At 52.7% G+C, this 13713-nt stretch overlaps 1 protein-coding gene across 5 annotated transcripts in view; it reads right to left on the reverse strand.

Moving 5' to 3' along the window:
- SNX27 (sorting nexin 27) overlaps positions 1–13713 on the reverse strand; it is a 39948-nt gene that overhangs the window by 9317 nt on the left and 16918 nt on the right. For all 5 annotated transcript variants that reach the window (XM_074529160.1, XM_074529159.1, XM_074529161.1 and 2 more), the window contains 6 exons: positions 12427–12531; positions 11901–11979; positions 10542–10705; positions 7981–8070; positions 5259–5408; positions 3725–3853 (listed from right to left, as the gene is read on the reverse strand). In XM_074529160.1, coding sequence (XP_074385261.1) covers positions 3725–3853; positions 5259–5408; positions 7981–8070; positions 10542–10705; positions 11901–11979; positions 12427–12531 — 717 coding nt within the window. The remainder of the gene's footprint in view (positions 1–3724; positions 3854–5258; positions 5409–7980; positions 8071–10541; positions 10706–11900; positions 11980–12426; positions 12532–13713) is intronic.

A 13713-nucleotide genomic window follows, 5' to 3' on the forward strand; every position in this document is an offset into this window, starting at 1 on the left:
GGCAAGATTTGAGGCAATTCCAGGCAGAATTTGAGGCAATTCCTGGAGGAATTTGAGGGAATTCTGGGCAGGGTTTGAGGCAATTCCAGGCAGGATCTGAGGCAATTCTGGGTGGGATTTGAGGGAATTCTGGATGGGATTTGAGGCAATTCTGGGTGGGATTTGAGGGAATTCTGGATGGGATTTGAGGCAATTCTGGGTGGGATTTGAGGGAATTTGGGGCAGGATTTGAGGGAATTCAGGGTGGGATTTGAGGGAATTCAGGGTGGGATTTGAGGGAATTCAGGGTGAGATTTGAGGCAATTCCAGGTGGGGTCTGTGGAAATTCAGGGTGGGATTTGAGGGAATTCCAGGCAAGATTTGAGGCAATTCCAGGTGGGATTTGAGGAAATTCTGGGTGGGATTTCAGGCAATTCTGGATTGGATTTGAGGCAATTCCTGGCGGAATTTGAGGGAATTCCTGGCAGGATTTGAGGGAATTCTGGGCAGGGTTTGAGGGCATTCCAGGCAAGATCTGAGGGAATTCAGGGTGGGATTTGAGGGAATTCCAGGAGGGATTTGAGGCAATCCTGGGCAGGATTTGAGGAAATTCTAGGCGGGATTTGAGGCAATTCCTGGTGGGATTTGAGGGAATTCCAGGTGGGGTCTGTGGAAATTCTGGGTGGGATTTGAGGGAATTCTGGATGGGATTTGAGGGAATTCCAGGAGGGATTTGAGGAAATTCTGGATGGGATTTGAGGCAATTCTGGATTGGATTTGAGGCAATTGCTGGCGGAATTTGAGGGAATTCTGGGCAGGATTTAAGGCAATTCCAGGCAGGATTTGAGGGAATTCTGGGCAGGGTTTGAGGGAATTCCAGGCAGGGTCTGTGGAAATTCTGGGTGGGGTTTGAGGGCATTCCAGGCAAGATCTGAGGGAATTCAGGGTGGGATTTGAGGCAATTCCAGGCAGGATTTGAGGGAATTCTGGGTGGGATTTGAGGCAATTCCTGGCGGAATTTGAGGGAATTCTGGGTGGGATTTGAGGGAATTCTGGGTGGGATTTGAGGGAATTCAGGGTGAGATTTGAGGGAATTCCAGGCAGGATTTGAGGGAATTCCAGGAGGGATTTGAGGCAATTCTGGGTGGGATTTGAGGGATTTCTGGGCAGGATTTGAGGGCGTTCCAGGCGGGGTCTTTGGAAATTCTGGGTGGGGTTTGAGGGCATTTCAGGAAGGATCTGAGGGAATTCAGGGTGGATTTTGAGGGAATTTGGGGCAGGATTTGAGGGAATTCCAGGTGGGGTCTGTGGAAATTCTGGGTGGGGTTTGAGGGAACTCCTGGCAAGATCTGAGGGAATTCAGGGTGGATTTTGAGGCAATTCCAGGCAGGATTTGAGGCAATTCTGGATGGGATTTGAGGGAACTCCTGGCGGGATTTGAGGAAATTCTGGATGGGATTTGAGGCAATTCTGGATTGGATTTGAGGCAATTCCTGGCGGAATTTGAGGGAATTCTGGGCGGGATTTGAGGGAATTCTGGGTGGGATTTGAGGGAATTCTGGGCAGGATTTGAGGGAATTCCAGGCGAGGTCTTTGGAAATTCTGGGTGGGGTTTGAGGGCATTCCAGGCAGGATTTGAGGGAATTTGGGGTGGGATTTGAGGGAATTTGGGGTGGGATTTGAAGCAATTCTGGATGGGATTTGAGGCAATTCCAGGCAGGGTCTGTGGAAATTCTGGGTGGGATTTGAGGGCATTCCAGGCAGGATCTGAGGCAATTCCTGGCAGGATTTGAGGCAATTCCTGGCGGGATTTGAGGAAATTCTGGATTGGATTTGAGGCAATTCCAGGCGGAATTTGAGGGAATTCTGGGCGGGATTTGAGGGAATTCCTGGCAGGATTTGAGGCAATTCTGGGCAGAGTTTGAGGGAATTCTGGATTGGATTTGAGGGAACTCATGGCGGGATTTGAGGAAATTCTGGATGGGATTTGAGGCAATTCTGGGCAGGGTTTGAGGGAATTCCTGGCGGGATTTGAGGGAATTCTGGGCAGGGTTTGAGGCAATTCTGGATGGGATTTGAGGCAATTCCTGGCAGGATTTGAGGCAATTCTGGGCAGGGTTTGAGGGAATTCCTGGCGGAATTTGAGGGAATTCCAGGCAGGATTTGAGGGAATTCAGGGTGGGATTTGAGGGAATTCTGGGTGGGATTTGAGGGAATTCGGGGCAGGGTTTGAGGCAATTCCAGGTGGGGTCTGTATAAATTCTGGGCAGGGTTTTGAGGGCATTCCAGGCAAGATCTGAGGGAATTCAGGGTAGGATTTGAGGGAATTCTGGGCAGGATTTGAGGCAATTCTGGATGGGATTTGAGGGAACTCCTGGTGGGATTAGAGGGAATTCTGGATGGGATTTGAGGCAATTCTGGGTGGGATTTGAGGGAATTCAGGGTGAGATTTGAGGGAATCCCAGGTGGGATTTGAGGGAATTCCAGGAGGGATTTGAGGGAATTCCAGGCAGGATTTGAGGGAATTCTGGGCAGGGTTTGAGGCAATTCCAGGCAGGATTTGAGGCAATTCTGGATGGGATTTGAGGGAACTCCTGGCGGAATTTGAGGCAATTCTGGATTGGATTTGAGGCAATTCTGGGCAGGGTTTGAGGGTATCCCGGGCGGGATTTGAGGCAATTCCAGGCGGGGTCTTTGGAAATTCTGGGTGGGGTTTGAGGGCATTCCAGGCAGGATCTGAGGGAATTCAGGGTGGATTTTGAGGGAATTTGGGGTGGGATTTGAGGGAATTTGGGGTGGGATTTGAGGGAATTTGGGGTGGGATTTGAAGCAATTCTGGGTGGGATTTGAGGCAATTCCAGGTGGGGTCTGTGGAAATTCTGGGTGGGGTTGAGGCAATTCTGGATGGGATTTGAGGCAATTCCTAGCGGGTTTTGAGGAAATTCTGCATGGGATTTGAGGCAATTCTGGGCAGGGTTTGAGGGAATCCCGGGTGGGATTTGAGGAAATTCTGGATGGGATTTGAGGCAATTCTGGATTGGATTTGAGGCAATTCCTGGTGGAATTTGAGGGAATTCTGGGTGGGATTTGAGGCAATTCCAGGCGGGGTCTTTGGAAATTCTGGGTGGGGTTTGAGGGCATTCCAGGCAGGATCTGACAGAATTCAGGGTGGGATCTGAGGGAATTCTGGGCAGGATTTCAGGCAATTCCAGGCAAGATTTGAGGCAATTCCAGGCAAGATTTGAGGGAAGTCCAGGCGGGGTCTGTGGAAATTCAAGGTGGGATTTGAGGGAATTTGGAGTGGGATTTGAGGAAATTCTGGGTGGGGTTTGAGGCAATTCCAGGCAGGATTTGAGGGAATTCCAGGCAGGGTCTGTGGAAATTCTGGGTGGGATTTGAGGCAATTCCAGGCAGGATCTGAGGGAATTCCAGGTGGGATTTGAGGGAACTCCTGGCGGGATTTGAGGAAATGCTGGATGGGATTTGAGGCAATTCTGGATTGGATTTGAGGCAATTCTGGGCAGGGTTTGAGGGAATCCCGGGCGGGATTTGAGGCAATTCCAGGTGGGGTCTGTGGAAATTCTGGGTGGGATTTGAGGGAATTCCAGAGAGGATCTGAGGGAATTCAGGGCGGGATTTGAGGGAATTCCAGGCAAGATTTGAGGCAATTCCAGGCAGGATCTGAGGGAATTCAGGGTGGGATCTGAGGGAATTCTGGGTGGGGTTTGAGGCATCGCACACTCACGTAGGGGGTGAAGATCTTGACCCAGCGCGGTTTCTTCTCGGCGCGCGCGTACTCGAAGCAGAAGGCCATGCCCTCCTCGTCCGTGTCCCAGCGCTGCATCTCCTCCCACTCGAAGGCGATCACCTGGTTCTGTGAACCCCCAAACCCAGGGGGCTGAGCCAGGACCCCAAACGGGGCATGCCAGGGGTCAGGGGGGGTCAGGGGGTGATGGAAAAGGGGGATTTGTCCCGGGTTTGGCACAGGGAGGATTCCCAGAGTTATCCCTGGTTCCCAAATCCCAGCAGGGAGCTCAGGGAGATCCCAGGGGTTTGTAAATCCAAAGGTGTGAGGTCAGGGATGGTCCCAGGGTAAATTCCAGGGAATTGGGAGGATCCCCAGGGATTTGGGAACCCAGTCCAGGTGCAGATCCAAAGGTGTTGGGCTGGGGATGATCCCAGAGATTTGGGAATCCAGTCCAGGTGCAAATCAAGGTGGGAGACCAAGGATGATCCCAGGGATATCAGGATGATTCCCAGGGATTTAGGAACACAGTCCAGGTGCAAATCCAAAGGTGTGAAGTCAGTGATGATCCCAGGGTAAATTCATGGGAATTGGGATGATCTCCAGGGATTTGGGGTCATGGGGTAGGGGCAAAGCAAAGTGTGAGGTCAGTGATGATCCCAGGGTAAATTCATGGGAATTGGGATGATCCCCAGGGATTTGGGAATCCAGTCCAGGTGCAAATCAAGGTGGGAGACCAAGGATGATCCCAGGGATATCAGGGTGATCCCCAGGGATTTGGGAACCCAGTCCAGGTGCAAATCAAGGTGTGAAATCAGGGATAATCCCAGAGGTGCCAGGGATTATCCCAGCACAACCTCCAGGGATTTGGGGACATTGCCCAGGTGCAAATCCAAGTTCTGAGGTCAGGGATGATCCCAGGGATTTGGGAACAGGGTGATGGCGCCAAACCCAGGCTGTGAGCTCAGGGACAATCCCAGGGATTTGGGAACACAGTTATAGTGTAAAACCCAGGCTGTGAGCTTGGGGACAACGCCAGGGCTTTGGGGTGACCCTGGGGATTTGGGGTGGCTCCAGGGATTTGGGGTGACCCTGGGGATTTGGGGTGACCCCAGGGCTTTGGGGTGACCCCGGGGCTTTGGGGTGACCCCGGGGATTCAGGGTGACCCCAGGGCTTTGGGGTGATCCCAGGGATTTGGGGTGACCCCAGGGATTCAGGGTGACCCCGGGGATTCAGGGTGACCCCGGGGCTTTGGGGTGACCCCGGGGCTTTGGGGTGACCCCAGGGATTTGGGGTGACCCCAGGGCTTTGGGGTGACCCCGGGGCTTTGGGGTGACCCCGGGGCTTTGGGGTGACCCCGGGGATTTGGGGTGACCCCAGGGGTTCAGGAGGGCACACAGGCAGGGCTGTGGGCTCAGGGACAATCCCAGTGTTTTGGGGTGACCCCGGGGCTTTGGGGTGACCCCAGGGGTTCAGGAGGGCACACAGGCAGGGCTGTGGGCTCAGAGATGAGCCCGGGCTGGCAGGCCGTACCTCGAGCTGGCCCTCCTCGGTGCAGGCGTGCAGTTTGAAGTGGCGGATGCTGATGGCCGAGATGACGTGGCCCTTGCGCCGCGAGTCGCACGAGCAGTGAGGGAAGGTGATCTCGTTGTAGCCCTCGCACGTCCGCAGCATGTTCAGGTACTGCGGGAACGGCCGAGGCACCGCGGTGCCAGGGGAGGCACCGGGGTGCCAGGGAATCACTGGGGTGTCAGGGAATGCACTGGGGTGCCAGGGAATGCATTGGGGTGCCAGGGAATGCACCAGGGTGCCAGGGATTCACTGGGGTGCCAGGGCATCACTGGGGTGCCAGGGAATGCATTGGGCTGCCAGGGCATCACTGGGGTGCCAGGGGAGGCACTGGGGTGCCAGGGGATCACTGAGGTGCCAGGGCATCACTGGGGTGCCAGGGAATGCATTGGGGTGCCAGGGCATCACTGGGGTGCCAGGGAATCACTGGGGTGCCAGGGAATGCATTGGGGTGCCAGGGGAGGCACCGGGGTGCCAGGGAATGCATTGGGGTGCCAGGGAATCACTGGGGTGCCAGGGATTCACTGGGATGCCTGGGAATGCATTGGGGTGCCAGGGCATCACTGGGGTGCCAGGGAATGCATTGGGGTGCCAGGGAATCACTGGGCTGCCAGGGAATCACTGGGGTGCCAGGGCATCACTGGGGTGCCAGGGAATGCATTGGGGTGCCAGGGAATACACTGGGGTGCCAGGGAATCGCTGGGGTGCCAGGGAATGCACCGGGGTGCCAGGGAATGCATTGGGGTGCCAGGGCATCACTGGGGTGCCAGGGAATGCATTGGGGTGCCAGGGCATCACTGGGGTGCCAGGGAATGCATTGGGGTGCCAGGGAGTCACTGGGGTCCCATGGAAGGCACTGGGATGCCAGGGAATGCGCCAGCGTGCCAGGGAGTCACTGGGATGCCAGGGAATGCATTGGGGTGCCAGGGAATCACTGGGATGCCAGGGCATCACTGGGGTGCCAGGGAATGCGCCAGCGTGCCAGGGAGTCACTGGGATGCCAGGGAATGCATTGGGGTGCCAGGGAATCACTGGGATGCCAGGGCATCACTGGGATGCCAGGGAATGCGCCAGCGTGCCAGGGAGTCACTGGGATGCCAGGGAATGCATTGGGGTGCCAGGGAATCACTGGGATGCCAGGGCATCACTGGGGTGCCAGGGAATGCACGGGGACTCCAGGGAGTCACCAGGATTCAAGGGAGTCACTGGGATCCCAGGGAATTCACTGGGATGCCAGGGAATTCAATGGGATCCTAGGGAATTCTATGGGATCCACCTGGGAATTCACTGGGATTCCAGGGGTTCACTGGGATTCTGGGATTCACCAGGATCTCAAGGAATTCACTGGAATCTCAAGGAATTCAACAGGATCTCAGGGAATTCACTGGGATCTCAAGAAATTCAACAGGATCTCAAGGAATTCACCAGGATCTCAGGGAATTCACTGGGATCCACTTGGGAATTCACCAGGATCCACCAGGGAATTCAATGGGATCCACCTGGGAATTCACTGGGAGCCACCAGGGAATTCAATGGGATCCACTTGGGAATTCAATGGGATCCACTTGGGAATTCACCAGGATCCACCAGAGAATTCAATGGGATTCCAGGGGTTCACTGGGATTCTGGGATTCACCAGGATCTCAAGGAATTCACTGGGATCTCAAGGAATTCAACAGGAAATCAGGGAATTCACTGGGATCTCAAGGAATTCACTGGGATCTCAAGGAATTCAACAGGATCTCAGGGAATTCACCGGGATCTCAGGGAATTCACCAGGATCTCAGGGAATTCACCGGGATCTCAAGGAATTCAACAGGATCTCAGGGAATTCAACAGGAAATCAGGGAATTCAACAGGAAATCAGGGAATTCACCAGGATCCCAAGGAATCCACCAGGATCCCAAGGAATCCACCAGGATCCCAGGGAATTCACCAGGATCTCAAGGAATTCAACAGGAAATCAGGGAATTCACCAGGATCTCAAGGAATTCACTGGGATCTCAAGGAATTCAACAGGATCCACTTGGGAATTCACTGGGATCTCAAGGAATTCACCAGGATTTCAGGGAATTCACCAGGATCTCAAGGAATTCACTGGGATCTCAAGGAATTCACCAGGATCCCAGGGAATTCAATGGGATCCACCTGGGAATTCACCAGGATCCACCAGGGAATTCAACAGGATCTCAGGGAATTCAACAGGATCCCAAGGAATTCACTGGGATCTCAGGGAATTCACCGGGATCTCAAGGAATTCACCAGGAAATCAGGGAATTCACTGGGATCTCAAGGAATTCAACAGGATCTCAAGGAATTCACCAGGATCTCAAGGAATTCAACAGGAAATCAGGGAATTCACCAGGATCTCAAGGAATTCACTGGAATCTCAGGGAATTCACCGGGATCTCAAGGAATTCACCAGGATCTCAAGGAATTCACCAGGATCTCAGGGAATTCACTGGGATCTCAAGAAATTCAACAGGAAATCAGGGAATTCACCAGGATCCCAAGGAATCCACCAGGAAATCAGGCAATTCCCCAGGATCCCAGGGAATTCACTGGGATCTCAAGGAATTCACCAGGATCTCATGGAATTCAACAGGATCTCATGGAATTCACTGGGATCCCAAGGAATTCACCGGGATTTCAGGCAATTCCCCAGGATCCCAGGGAATTCACTCACCATGACCATCTTCCTCTGCTCGCAGAGCTTCTGCAGCTGGTAGGATTTCTCCTCGGCTTTGATGTAGCCTTTCTTGACATCATCAACGGCCTGGGGATGGGAAAAACATGGGGAAAAATCTGGGAAAAAAACATGGGAAAAATCTGGGAAAAATCCAGGATTTGGGATGGGAGGAGGAGGAGCCACCTCGTGCTTCATCCTCAGGGAGCTGTGAGACCTCAGGGTGGCCCGAGAACTTTGAGGTGCCTCAACCCCATAAAAACAACCCAAACCCCAACCCACCTTGGGACCCAACTGCTCCAGGAGTTTTCCCCACCCAAAGGGCCATTCCAGAAGAATTCCAGGTGGGAATTCCTGCTGGGAATTCTTCATTTGCAGGACCTTGGAGTGGCCTGAGAACCTTGAGGTGGCCCAAGAACCTTGGGATTCAATCCCATTACAACAACCCAAACCCCATCATGCCTTGGGATCACCTATGGAACCCAATGACCCCATAAGGGGTTTTCCCCACCCAAAGAGCCATTCCAGAGGAATTCCAGGTGGGAATTCCTGCTGGGAATTCTTCATTTGCAGGACCTTGGAGTGGCCCGAGAACCTTGAGGTGGCCTGAGAACCTTGGGATTCAATCCCATAAAAACAACCCAAACCCCATCATGCCTTGGGATCAACTATGGGATCCAAGGACTCCATAAGGGGTTTGCCCCACCCAAAGGGATTCCAGAGAAATTCCAGGTGGGAATTCCTTGGGGTGACCCAAGAACTTTGAGGTGCCTCAATCCCATAAAAACAACCCAAACCCCATCCCACCTTAGGATCCACTAATGGGATCCAAGGACTCCATGAGGAGGTTTCCCCATTCCAGATGGGAATTCCTGTTAGGAATTCCTCACCTGCAGGACCTTGGGGCGGCCCGAGAACCTTGAGGTGGCCCAGGAACCTTGGGATTCAATCCCATAAAAACAACCAAAACTCCATCCTGCCTCGGGATCAACTATGGGACCCAAGGACTCCATAAGGAGTTTTCCTCATCCAAAGGGATTCCAGAGAAATTCCAGCTGGGAATTCCTTGGGGAACCTTGGAGTGACCCAAGAACTTTGAGGTGCCTCAATCCCATAAAAACAACCCAAACCCCATCATGCCTTGGGATCACCTATGGAACCCAAGGACTCCCTGAGGAGGTTTCCCCATTCCAGATGGGAATTCCTTCTGGGACTTCCTCACCTGCAGGACCTTGGGGTGGCCTGAGAACCTTTGGGTGTCTCAATCCCATAAAAAGAACTGAGACTTCATCATGCCTTGGGATCAACTATGGAACCCAATGGCCCCATAAGGGGTTTTCCTCATCCAGAGGGCCATTCCAGAGGAATTCCAGGTGGGGAACCTTGGGGTGACCCAAGAACTTTGAGGTGCCTCAATCCCATTACAACAACCCAAACCCCATCATGCCTTGGGATCACCTATGGAACCCAACCACCCCATGAGTTGTTCTCTCCACCCAAAGGGTCATTCCAGAGGAATTCCAGGTGGGAATTCCTGCTGGGAATTCTTCATTTGCAGGACCTTGGGGCCTGAGAACCTTGAGGTGGCCCAAGAACCTTGGGATTCAATTCCATTACAACAACCAAAACCCCATCATGCCTTGGGATCAACTATGGAACCCAACCACCCCATGAGCTGCTCTCCCCACCCAGAGGGCCATTCCAGAGGAATTCCAGGTGGGAATTCCTTGGAGTGGGTGGAGCACCTTGGGGCGCCTCAATCCCATAAAACAACCAAAACCCCATCATGCCTTGGGATCAACTATGGGATCCAAGGACTCCATAAGGAGTTTTCCTCATCCAGAGGGCCATTCCAGAGAAATTCCAGCTGGGAATTCCTTGGGGAACCTTGGAGTGACCCAAGAACTTTGAGGTGCCTCAATCCCATAAAAACAACCCAAACCCCATCCCACCTTAGGATCCACTAATGGGATCCAAGGACTCCATGAGGAGGTTTCCCCATTCCAGATGGGAATTCCTGTTAGGAATTCCTCACCTGCAGGACCTTGGGGTGGCCCGAGAACCTTGAGGTGGCCCAAGAACCTTGGGATTCAATCCCATAAAAACAACCAAAACCCCATCATGCCTTGGGATCAACTATGGCACCCAACCACCCCATGAGTTGTTCTCCCCACCCAAAGGGCCATTCCAGAGGAATTCCAGGTGGGAATTCCTGCTGGGAATTCTTCATTTGCAGGACCTTGGAGTGGCCTGAGAACCTTGAGGTGGCCCAAGAACCTTGGGATTCAATCCCATAAAAAGAACCCAAACCCCATCATGCCTTGGGATCAACTATGGGATCCAAGGACTCCATGAGGAGTTTTCCCCACCCAAAGGGATTCCAGAGGAATTCCAGGTGGGAATTCCTTGGGGTGGCTGGAGAACCTTGGGTGCCTCAATCCCATAAAAACAACCCAAACCCCATCATGCCTTGGGATCACCTATGGAACCCAACCACCCCATGAGCTGCTCTCCCCACCCCGAGGGCCATTCCAGAGGAATTCCAGGCGGGAGCTCCGTACCTGGTGGAAGAAGTAGGCGACGGCCAGGTCGTTGTCGTTGAGCAGCGCCTCCTCCTCGGTGGTGAAGAGCCACTTGCGCAGCGTCAGGCACGTCCCCGGCACGGCCGACGTGTAGTTCTGCACGTAGAGCTTGTGGGGGAACTCGTTGGGAGCCAACTTCCGCACTGGCCGCGGCCCCGAGAGCCCGCACAGGCCGGGGAATGGCGGGGTCAGGGCGTGGGGAGGACGGGGGTGCCAGGAGAGCCAAAGGAATCGGCGTTAAAATGGGGTTTGTCACCAGGAAACCATCAAAAAACCCTTCTGGAATGGTCCCAATTACTTTCAGACTGAGCCCAAATCCTTCCAGAATGGTCCCAGATTCTCCAGAATGGTCACAAACTCTTCCAGAGTGACCCTAAATCCTTCCAGAATTACCCCAAATCCTTCCAGAGTGATCCCAAATCCTTCCAGAGTGATCCCAAATCCTCCCAGAATGGTCACAAACTCTTCCAGAGTGATCCCAAATACTTCCTGAATGACCCTAAATCTTCCCAGAATTACCCCAAATCCTTCCAGAATGGTCCCAGATTCTTCAGAATTACCCCAAATCCTCCAGGATGACCCCAAATCCTTCCAGAATGATCCCAAACCCTCCAGAATGGTCACAAACTCTTCCAGAGTGACCCTAAATCTTCCCAGAATGACCCCAAATCCTTCCAGAGTGATCCCAAATCCTCCCAGAATGGTCCCAGATTCTTCAGAATTACCCCAAATCATCCAAAATGACCCCAAATCCTTCCAGAATGATCCCAATTACTTTCAGACTGAGCCCAAATCCTTCCAGAATGGTCCCAGATTCTCCAGAATGGTCACAAACTCTTCCAGAGTGATCCCAAATCCTTCCAGAATGACCCTATATCTTCCATAATGATCCCAAATCCTCCATTATGACCCCAAATCCTTCCAGAATGACAACAAATCCCCCAGGATAGTCCCAAATCCTCCACCATCTTCCTAATTATCCCCAAATCCTCCAAGATGATCCCAAGCCCTTCCAAAATTATCCCCAAATCCTTCCACAACGATCTCAAATTCCTCCAAAACCTGGAGGAACATCCCAAAAATCCCAGGTGTGGTTCTGCACATGGAGCTTGTGGGGGAACTCGTTAAGAGCCAATTTCTGCACTGGGAAAAGCAGGGAAAAAAAATCCCAGAAAAATCATGGAATCATCCCAAACGAGGCTGCAGCAGCTTGGGATGGCAGGAACCCCACAAATCCCACAATCCCACCCTAAAGACCTGCAGATCGCTCCATTTTTTGTTTTTTCCCAGTTTTTTTTTTATTTTTTTTCCCTAAATCCCACGGAATTCCGGGCTCACCAAAGGAGTGGTTGATGACCTCGAAGAGGGCGAAGTAGTTGGCGGTGACGCTGTCCATGCCCACCTTGGCAGCCACCGCCTGGAAAACGCCGGGAAAACGGGATCAGCGCCAGCCGGGCATTGCCAGGAATTCCCTGACCACGGAAAACCCCGTTGGAATTCTGCCGGCACAACCAGGCCAGCTCTTCATTCCCCTTTTGCTCCCCAATTCCTGGGGGTGTCACCCAAAATTCCAGGGAAAAGGAGTTGGAAATTCCCATCCGGGATCATTCCATGGGCGCACCCAAATTCCGTTTATCCACAGGATTCTGGAATTTCCCATTCTTTTCCAGCAGAATTTTCATCTCCTTTTTCCAAAGGGTTATTGAAATCCCCATAATCCTTGGATACAGTGGATCCCAACCCTCAAAAAATGGGAGGAAATCCGGGTGTGAAAAAGGAAAATTCAGGTGGGAAAAAGGAAAATGGAGTTGAGGGGATGGAGATTCCAGGTGGGAAGGACAGTTCCAGGTGGGAATGGGCTCACCTGGTACACCTGGTCCGTGGTGCTGTTCTTCTTCACCCTCACTGTCACCGTGGTGACGTCCGGGAGCGCCACCCGCAGCTCCACGTCGGAGACGCCGTTGTAATTCTGGGAAAAAAGGGAAAATTCCCAAAAAATCAGGAATTCCCGGTTTTCCGGTTGTTTGGGATCCCTAAAAATCCCACAGTTGGAATTGAGCGTGGGAGGAGGGATGGGGTTGGATTTTTCTCCTGAGGGAATGGCCAGGGAGCTCCAGCTTTGGGATCAATACACCCTCTGGAATTCCTGCTCATTCCCAGGATCCTGAAGGATTGTGGGGTTTGGGGGAATTCTGAGAGCTTGGGGTACCTCAATCCCATAAAAATCAGGTGGGATTGTCCCCAAAATCTGTGGATGTGACACTTGGGGACAGGGATCAGGGGTGGCTTTGGGGACAGTTGGATATGAGGAGCTCTGAGGGCTTTTCCAGCTTTGGACATTCCATGGAAGCCTGAGGGGTTTTTTCCATGGAATTCTGTTGGACCAAGCCCGAATCCCCTAAAAATCAGGTGGGATTGTCCCCAAAACCCATGGATGTGACATTTGGGGACAGGGGTGGCCTTGGGGACAGAGGGACCTGAGGAGCTCTGAGGGCTTTTCCGGCTTTGGACATTCCATGGAAGCCTTAGGGTTTTTTCCCATGGAATTCTGTTGGACCAAGCCCCAGTCCCCTAAAAATCAGGTGGGATTGTCCCCAAACCCATGGATGTGACATTTGGGGACAGGGATCAGGGGTGGCTTTGGGGACAGCCAGTAATGAAGAGCTGCAAGGGATTTTCCAACCTTGGTGATTCCATGGAAGAGTTTTTTTCCCATGGAATTCTGCTGAATCAATCCCATAAAAACCAGGCAGAATTGTCCCCAAAATCTGTGGATGTGACACTTGGGGACAGGGATCAGAGGTGGCCTTGGGGACAGAGGGACAAGAGGAGCTCTGAGGGCTTTTCCAGCTTTGGACATTCCATGGAAGCCTTAGGGTTTTTTCCATGGAATTCTGTTGGACCAAGCCCCAATCCCCTAAAAATCAGGTGGGATTGTCCCCAAAATCCATGGATGTGACACTTGGGGACAGGGATCAGAGGTGGCCTTGGGGACAGTTGGATATGAGGAGCTCTGAGGGCTTTTCCAGCTTTGGACATTCCATGGAAGCCTGAGGGTATTTTCCCATGGAATTCTGTTGGACCAAGCCCCAATCCCATAAAAATCAGATGGGATTGTCCCCAAAACCCATGGATGTGGCACTTGGGGACA

This window comes from Zonotrichia albicollis, chromosome 30, assembly GCF_047830755.1.
Source record: "Zonotrichia albicollis isolate bZonAlb1 chromosome 30, bZonAlb1.hap1, whole genome shotgun sequence".
NCBI lineage: Eukaryota > Metazoa > Chordata > Aves > Passeriformes > Passerellidae > Zonotrichia > Zonotrichia albicollis.